The sequence below is a fragment of the Paramisgurnus dabryanus genome, chromosome 3, assembly GCF_030506205.2.
Source record: "Paramisgurnus dabryanus chromosome 3, PD_genome_1.1, whole genome shotgun sequence".
Taxonomy (NCBI): domain Eukaryota; kingdom Metazoa; phylum Chordata; class Actinopteri; order Cypriniformes; family Cobitidae; genus Paramisgurnus; species Paramisgurnus dabryanus.
This window is the reverse complement of record NC_133339.1, coordinates 43,200,947-43,209,650: the sequence shown is the minus strand read 5'-3', so window position 1 is coordinate 43,209,650 and position 8,704 is coordinate 43,200,947. Positions and strand designations below refer to the sequence as shown.

At 36.5% G+C, this 8,704-nt stretch overlaps 2 protein-coding genes and 2 non-coding genes across 6 annotated transcripts in view; all 4 read left to right on the top strand.

Annotated features, from left to right (window-relative positions):
• Nucleotide 1: 1 nt before the first annotated feature.
• mrpl12 (mitochondrial ribosomal protein L12) lies at nucleotides 2-2,267 on the top strand. Its single transcript, XM_065263136.2, has 5 exons — nucleotides 2-220; nucleotides 1,101-1,293; nucleotides 1,385-1,462; nucleotides 1,536-1,673; nucleotides 1,783-2,267. The coding sequence occupies exons 1-5, from the start codon at nucleotides 162-164 to the stop codon at nucleotides 1,897-1,899; spliced, it is 585 nt and encodes a 194-aa protein (XP_065119208.1). The 5' UTR covers nucleotides 2-161; the 3' UTR covers nucleotides 1,900-2,267.
• Nucleotides 2,268-4,812: 2,545 nt separating this feature from the next.
• slc25a10a (solute carrier family 25 member 10a) overlaps nucleotides 4,813-8,704 on the top strand; it is a 29,554-nt gene continuing 25,662 nt past the window's right edge. For all 3 annotated transcript variants that reach the window (XM_065263121.2, XM_073814068.1, XM_065263120.2), the window contains exon 1: nucleotides 4,813-5,129. In XM_065263121.2, the coding sequence (XP_065119193.1) occupies nucleotides 5,022-5,129 (108 nt within the window). In that variant the 5' untranslated portion in view covers nucleotides 4,813-5,021. The remainder of the gene's footprint in view (nucleotides 5,130-8,704) is intronic.
• Nucleotides 6,913-7,126, top strand: LOC135745026 (small nucleolar RNA U3). The gene has a single exon (XR_010530932.1). It is a non-coding gene; the product is annotated as a small nucleolar RNA U3 (small nucleolar RNA).
• LOC135745025 (small nucleolar RNA U3) lies at nucleotides 8,122-8,336 on the top strand. The gene has a single exon (XR_010530931.1). It is a non-coding gene; the product is annotated as a small nucleolar RNA U3 (small nucleolar RNA).

The window sequence follows — 8,704 nt, the reverse complement described above, 5'->3', positions numbered from 1 at the left end:
TGTGGGTAGGTCAGGAAAGTGAGTGGAGGACGCCATGTGCTTTTGGTAACGTTAGAGGATCAGTGACTGACTGGCTGGTTGATTGACAGACAAACACAGCGTAGGATTGTGTTGCAGACACGGTTGTTTACAGAAGCAATTTGTATATTTTACAGTTTGTCATGTACTGCACGAGACATTGTGTCCGGACCGCGCTGCGGATAACAGCGAACACACACCGGTAAGTTAAGTTGCGAGCGCTTCATATAACGACTGAACCCTGGTGAACTGCGCGTGAAGCCGATCATTCAAGGACGTTAATATTTCACATTTTTATTCCTATACTAGATCTGTCATCCCCATCGCTTTACATACAACGCTTTGTGTTATTAAGATTTATATTAGAACAGGTTCAGATAACCTTCTCTGGAGATGATATTGACATCCGCATTTATTCTGCACATGACACTGATCCATCTGATCTGTTAATGTTAGATATCAACGTCAGGGAATGTTTGTACGAATTAAAGTATAGTTTATATTGTAAATGGTGTCCTTCAGATCTTAACAAATCAGAGCAAATATAAATCCTTACTAACTGTGTGATCTGCAGAAGGTCACGCCTTCAGTTAAGTTACTATTCATGTTTTCTGTATCAAATGCATATTTTGTTACGTGTTAATGTTTTTTCATTAAAATGTATACAGTGTTGTGATTATTAAAACCTAACATGGTGATAATGTATCGTCAGGTAGCTATTAGTGCAAAACAGTTCCTAACAAAGGGATCAGGACCCAACACTTCATGTGTCTCCCCTAGGGGTGTAACTTATTTTTGTGATAATAACAAGCAGCATTTTTTGCATTTAGTAGATGCTTTTATTCAAAGCGACAGTGCATTCAGGCTATACATATTTATTAAGTAGCCTATGTGTGTTCCCTAGGATCGAACCCATGACCTTTTGCGCTGCTAACCCAATGCGTTATCATATCTGGTATAATAATACTGTTTAGCGGCCATTTTTCTTCACAGCTTTTGACTACAGTTTAATACACACCATGCATTTGCTTGTTTTCTATTCTCATTCATTACTGCTGTCTAAATGGACACACTTTTTACAGAAACAAACTACAGACACCAGCACTGTGTGTGCTGCGACCGCTCAAGACGAGTACAGTCAGTCCATCTGATGCCATTGCCACACCTCCTCTGGATGGAGCACCCAAGCAATACTCGCCCAAAATCCAACAGCTCGTCAGCGACATCGCCAATCTTACGCTGATAGAAGTGTCGGACCTCAATGAGTTACTGAAGGTAAAGCGTATTGCGGAAAGCCGAATGACATAAGGAAATTTTAAGGTAAATATATGCATCGTGATCCTAATTGTTATTTATCCTCCATCAGAAAACTTTAAACATTAAGGATGTTGGAATGATGGCAATGGGCGCAATGTCAGCAGCACCTGCCGCACCCGCCGCTCAGGTAATATTTTATGTGTTAACATATAGCTTATTATGATGAAGTTATTGCTTTAATGGTGTTAATAAATTTGCAGGCTGCTGATGAGGAGGCTGCACCTGCCAAAAAAGAGAAAACACATTTCACAGTCAAACTGACAGAACTGAAGGCGGCTGATAAAGTGAAATTGATCAAAGAAGTTAAAAATTGCATTCAGGGTCTGAACCTTGTACAGGTACGATTTACTCATATACTGCTTTCGATTTTTTCATTTTTTCATACGTAAGATCGAAATCCAATATCATTCAGCGTCTTCGTTATGAATTATATTATTTGATTTACAGGCCAAGAAGCTTGTGGAGTCTCTACCTCAGGAGATCCGGGCTAATGTGTCTAAAGAGGAAGCAGAAAAACTTAAAGCAGCACTTGAAACAGCAGGTGGCACTGTGGTGCTGGAGTGAAGATGCACTTACCACTTCTTCGGTTGTTACCTGTCTGTCATAATTTTTATACGAGATAAAAGAAAAGGAAGCAAATTACGCCTTTAAGATTACCACTTGGTCCACTAGAGATGGTTGGGTGGCTGGCTGAACTCTCATACTGAACTCTAAACAGGCTCCCGGCCTACAAACACACACCACCCGCCATCACCTCGTCCATTTATCTGTCATATACCTGCACTCATTTATTCGCACATGTGCTGTCCTGAGCAGAGTAGACAGTGCTGGTCTGTGTCTGTGAAGCTTTGTCTCAGGTACTTGGGGTTGCCCTGATAAAGGGACTAAATTGCAGTTGCTTGTGGTTGAATAAATGTGTTATATGTACTGTGTCATGACCCTCTTTGGTGCCTTGATTACTACATTGTAGAAGACATAGAGAGTCACTGCACACTTAGGCCTGGTTTTGCAGTCCAGACTAAAATGCATGTTAGAGGTGTCTACACTAAAAATGACTGGCCCTGATGTATTTTAAATACAACAGTGCCATTGTTTTGTCTCAAGTTGTACAATAGTTAAGTTTTTCAAATTTAAGTCAAATTTATTAAAGCTACTTAAATGTCAAGGCCTAATCCTGGCTTAATCTAAGCCTTGTTTGTGAAACCGGGCCTTGGTGACCTTTTTCCTAGTGGCTTTTTAAGAATGTAAATTAATACTTCTAGTAAACCAGTAAGACATCCATCATTGCTATAAGTTTTAAAAAGAGCACTACCGTAAATGTAATCTATTTAGTATCATTTCATAATCTCTTACTATGAGGCAAGGCCCTCCATACTTAAAATAGGAATTACCAAGGTGTGACCTTCTACCTAATTGCTAAAATTAGAGATTTGTTTTTTGTTTAAAGGTGTTGCATTTTATTTATCCGTCTCTGTGGACGCCCCAGTCACAGCAAACAAAAATACTGCTCTTTATTATACTACACATGAAAATATGCTATTTTACACTGTTAAATTAGTTGAAAGTCTTATGGGTTTGTAACAAAGTAAGGGTTTGTGATAACACTTTACAATAAGGTTGTATTTGTTAAAGGAAAACGCCACAGTTTTTTAATATTTTACGATGTTTTTACGTCAACTTAGACAAATTAATACATCCCTATCTTTATTCAATGCGTGCACTTAATCTTTGTACAGCGCGTCGTGAATGTGTTAGCATTTAGCCTAGCCCCATTCATTCCTTAGGATCCAAACATACAGAGATGAATTTAGAAGCCACAAGCAATTCCATGTTTTCCCTATTTAAAGACTGTTACATGAGTAGTTACTCGAGTAAGTGTGGTGGCACAAAATAAAACATGATTTTTTTTAAGCAAATAAAAATTAGAACTATATTGTATGATAGAAGAGCACTTAGTTTGCAGCACTTTGACCTCAGACGCAGTAAGTGTTAACTAAGTATTCTTCCGCCATACAATATAGTTCTCATTTTTTATCCGCTTAAAAAAATTACCACGTTATATTTTGTGCCACCATACTTACTCGTGTAACTACTCATGTAAATAGGGAAAACATGGAAGTGTTTGGTGGCTTCTAAATTCATCCCTGTTTGGATCCTAAGGAATGAATGGGGCTAGGCTAAATGCTAACACATTCACAATGCACTGTACAAAGATTAAGTGCACAGATTGAAAAAAGATAGGTATGTGTTAATTTGTCTAAATTGAGGTAAGTACATAGTAAAATATTGAAAAACGGTGATGTTTTCCTTTAATATGTACTAACAATAAGCAATATACACTAGTCAACATTTAAAGTGGATCAAAACCTTTCACAAAAGTTGTCTTTGTGTTTTGAACAATACCCATTTTTGTCTTAGGACAACGTTGGCGAACTTTTTAGATCACGTGTCGTTTTTAACATTTATTAACACTGGTTAATCCCAATTGTGCATAAAACTTTTGATTTTATTAGTACATGTTGAAATTAACATGAACTAAGATTCATGCTGTAGATCATAGTTCATATAAAGACAATTTTGGTTTCTGATCCTCATGTTGTTTAAACCTGTATGAATTTCTTTTTTTTGATGAACACAAAAAAAGGTATTTTGATACATTGACTTCCCTAGTAGGGAAACAAACAATATGGAAGCATTGTGGTAAATGGTACCCATTGAATTCCATTGTATTTGTCCTACTATGTAAGTCAATGATTACAATCAACTGTGTGCTTACCATCATTTATCAAAATATCTTCATTATCACAATACTACCATTAGTTGGTTTTCCTACTATGGAGGTGAATTTATCCAAATATCTTATTTTGTGTCCATCAGAAAAAAAGAAATCCGTACAGGTTTAGAACAACATAAGGATGAGAAAATTATGATTTTTGGCGAACTATTCCTTTAAGGTGTAAAATAATGCACTAGTTCAGGGAAGCAAGGGTTGATTCATTTAAATTGCTGTGAAAAATGTGGCTGTGGTGCCTGAACTACCAATCGTAAAATACGATTAGATGTGTCTATTTTAAAACTACTATCGCGAATAATTGTGTTTAGTCATGTTTATAAGAGTCCAGCAGCAAAGCACATCGAGTGAAATTAACTTTTGACAACCATTCAAAACCCACAGCTGATGTCATTTCTTGCTACTATTTATGTGTGTCACGTACACACTGCACACCGAAAGCAATCTTGACAGATCAAACAGATTATTATGATATTTTCTAACCCAAAAATTGCACAATATCTTCACATTTTATTATTTTCTAGGTACTCGTGTATTTTATAGGCGTTCTCTGAAATAAAATAATTAAAATATAAAGACTTTACTGCCATGTGGTTATCAGCAACTTTAAAAGTAGTGCATGTCCCCTTAAAGCAACAATGTTGCGTTGGCACATGATACTTTCTTATGACAGATGCTCGCGCCACTTTAAGGGTCTCAGAAGGTCTTGGACTGTGATCGGACATTATCTGATATAAGGAGAGACGTGCATGTGTATAGGTTGCTGTATCTGCGTCCATGTAGCGTATAAAATGACATTAGTAGAGTAGTAAACACGTGATCATCTGCAGTATTTGGATTATCACTGAAGCGTGCGCTTTTATGTCGTGTGCGCGTGTCGGTATTTTTAATTATAATGAATCGAGAGTCAGTCATGAGAGAGACGCGCATGTCCCGCTGGTATTTCGGAGGAATCGCCTCCTGTGGGGCCGCCTGTTGCACTCATCCACTGGACTTAATAAAGGTATGAGTACATGAATGCATTTAAAACATGGCACAACTTGAAAGCTTTAACATTCCACAGTACTTATAGTTAGTATACATGCCATGGTTTGGTAAAAATATGGAAAATCCCAACGGTTATGTTAACCTAAAAATGTCCACATTTGACCAGGCACTCTCAGAAAAAGGTACAAAATCTGTCACTGGGGACACCTCAATTGGTACACAATGTGATAGATTTTGGGTAAAAACAACTTTTTTTGGAGTGATTCTTTTATGTCATTCTTACCACAAACCCACTATAAAAACAATTTCTTTGACATAAAAATAACATTCACGATTTAACTTTTAAAAAATTTACGCAAAGTAATTATAATAACCCATATTCAATAATATAATATCATTATGTATAGTCAAAGCATGAAAATTATTTGGTTGTAAAATATAAACGAATAAATAATGTAATATTTGTTTATAATTTAAGTAATAAGCAGCGTTGGCAGGTTTTCTGCCTTTCTGGATTGGGCTGCTTTTAAACAGTTTCTGCAGGTTGATGTTTTTTCCTTGGGTTAGAGATGGAAGTATTTTGTTCATTAGTTGTTTTTATTTTGGCTGTGAATAGTCACTGCAATACTTTTGGACCAATTTTCAGTGGCCATTGAGCTGGTTTTGTTATGCGGATCTTGCAACCCTGGTAAGGTATAAGAGGCTGTGCTTTATGGCTGAAGGGCATTATTTGGCACAATCCGAAAAAGCAGGGTCAAAAGCAACACCTTTAGCCATGACTTATTCACAATACAGCACCTCATGTACCTTATTGTTTTTTTTTAAGTGGTTACCACACAATACAATTATTTAAGCAAAATATATATCACCGCTTGTTCTTTTCACGAAGAAAAATTACTAAAAGTCTTCCTTCCGCTGGAAAAATACTCCCTGTTGGTGCTGTGCAGTGCCAGTGATACACCAAAACGTTGGGTGCAGCACGGTCATAGAAGTTTTATTCATTAATTGTATGGAGCGAATTTTGTTTGTCATATTTAGACAAACAAATCCAGCATGTTGCAAACAAACTCAATCTGCTTTGCAAACCCATGGTCATCAATATACCAGCACCAAAACTCAACATTTGCTGGTCTTGCTGGTATGACCAGCATCCCATGATGGTGGTCAATAGCAAACCATGTGTGTGTGTGATTTGAAAGATTTGTTTGATTTGAAGTACAGGTGAAATTGTTTTGAATGGATTGTTTGATTTTGCTGGAAGAGTCAGGGGTTTAGAATAATAGAAAATAATTGCTGGTTTCTAGAAAAGTGTTTTAGGAATTCGATTGGCTGAATTACTTACAAGTTGTCATTGTGTTGCTCATATTACGAGATCACATGAGGGTAATATTGAACAGTTTTTAAAATATTGTGGCATCTGTGATAGCTCAAGACAGGTTTGAATCCCATTGCTGACATATTTATATTTAACGATCTGATTTGGTCACAGACCTTGAAAATCTGTCTACCACAGCAAAATCCAACCTGCAGGCCTTGAGACTCGAACCGGCAACTCTTGGGTTACAAGCTCGACTTTCAAACGAATAGGCTATGATTATTGTTTCCTTAAAACTATAACTAACACATTGTTATTAACAGATTTGCACACATCCATTCATTAACTACAGTCCATGCTGAAAGGTTTTATAGTTTTGTGTTTCTGAGTATTTTTTCCCTCTCAGAATCATAAAGTCACATCTTACCGTCATTGAGGTTCATCGTCTCTCTGAAGGTGTGTTCGGTAAGCACAGCAAAATGTCAAGACTATGCTTTCAGGGATCATTTCTATAGTTTCAAACTAGGAAATGTGTTTTGAAAGAGTTGAGTCTCTTGAACCACGATGAAGAGTGTTGATGTGTTTCTCTGAGCATGAATCAAGTAATGGTTGGTGATTATTATTACAGATCATTGCTATTGATGAATGTTCTTTAATCTTGATAAGATTAAAGAAGAGAACTGCATGATCTGAGTGGGTTTGTTATTTGAGTTTAAAAGACAGAATGTTATGAGGGTTAATTTGTTTGTATAAACAAATATTAAAATGCTTGTTTTGCTGTGAGAAGACACTGTTGTAGTTTATTTCAACAAACATGCTGATAGATTTATTGCAAGCTTACTCTACAGGATTGGAAAACTACCTGAATCATTGTGTTGTTCACACTGCACAACAAGGTTTTCGTGTTGTCATCTTCGTATAGCTGCACGCAAATTACACAAAGGAATGCACTGTACACAAGGGGGGCCGCACGTTGAAAAAGTTTGAGAACTCTAACAAATAGGCTACAACTGCCCATGTTAAAGGGGCCATGGCACAAAACTTTTTTAAGATGTCAAATAAATCTTTGTTGTCCCCCGAGCACATATGTGAAGTTTAGCTAAAAAATAACATATAAATAATTTATTATAACATGTTAAAATTGCCACATTGTAGGTGTGTGCAAAAATTTGCCGTTTTGGGTGTGTCCTTTAAAATGCAAATGAGCAGATTAAGTGCAAACACTGATCACGATGATGGTGCTTTTTGCAATTGAAACTTAATTGTGTTGTGAATTATTTTCTTTTTTTCTCTCTGCACTAAATGGCTGTGCTGTGGTTGTATATGCAGATCAAGGGGCGGTATTATTATTATAAGATCATAAGGAGAGCCAAATTTCAACGACCTTTTTTCATGTGCTTGTAGAGAATGGTTTACCAAAACTAAGTTACTGGGTTGATCTTTTTCACATTGTCTAGGTTGATAGAAGCACTGGGAACCCAATTATAACACTAAAACATGGAAAATGTCAGATTTTTATTTCATGGTCCCTTTAATACTATAAATAATGCATTGTTATTAACAGATTTGCACACATCCATAGTTTTGTGTTTCTGAGCATTATGGTCCGTCTCAGAATCATAAAGCCACAACTTACCGTCATTGAGGTTTATCGTCTGTCTGAAGGTGTGTTCGGTAAGCGCAGTAAGACATCAAGACTATACTTTCAGGGATCATTTCTATAGTTTTTAAACTAGGAAATGTGTTTCGAAAGAGTTGAGTCTCTTGAACCACGATGAAGAGTGTTGATGTGTTTCTCTGAGCATGAATCAAGGAATGGTTGGTGATAATTATCACAGATCATTGCTGTTGATGAATGTTCTTTAATCTTCATAAGATTAAAGAAGAGAACTGCATGATCTGAGTGGGTTTGTTGTTTAAGGATGAAAGTATATGATGAAGATTAATTTGTTTGTGTAAACAAATATTAAAGCTCCCATAACACAAGCTGTTTCTTCATTTCTGATGTCAATCTTGAGTATCTTTAGAGTGGTATTCTATCCAGTATTTCAGTTTGCAACACTGTTTAACTTATAATTCACTACATGTTTGTGTGTTTATAAATATGCACTTACGCACCTAATTCCAACATAAGACAGAAGTCGTACTTACTGCATACAACTCATGACCCGGTTGGGACTTTTCGATGAAATCCAGTGCATCAAACACACAAGCAAAACTCCGCTGCTACACCGGATAATTAACTATATCCATTGTTTCCACAAAGCTACCAAAAT

Excerpts from the sequence above, each read along its gene's own strand:
- mrpl12 (XM_065263136.2), top strand. The coding sequence starts at position 162 with ATGTACTGCACGAGACATTGTGTCCGGACCGCGCTGCGGATAACAGCG. Across the intron at positions 1,294-1,384 it reads ACCTCAATGAGTTACTGAAG|AAAACTTTAAACATTAAGGA; the intron begins GTAAAGCGTATT and ends ATCCTCCATCAG. Across the intron at positions 1,674-1,782 it reads AGGGTCTGAACCTTGTACAG|GCCAAGAAGCTTGTGGAGTC; the intron begins GTACGATTTACT and ends TTTGATTTACAG.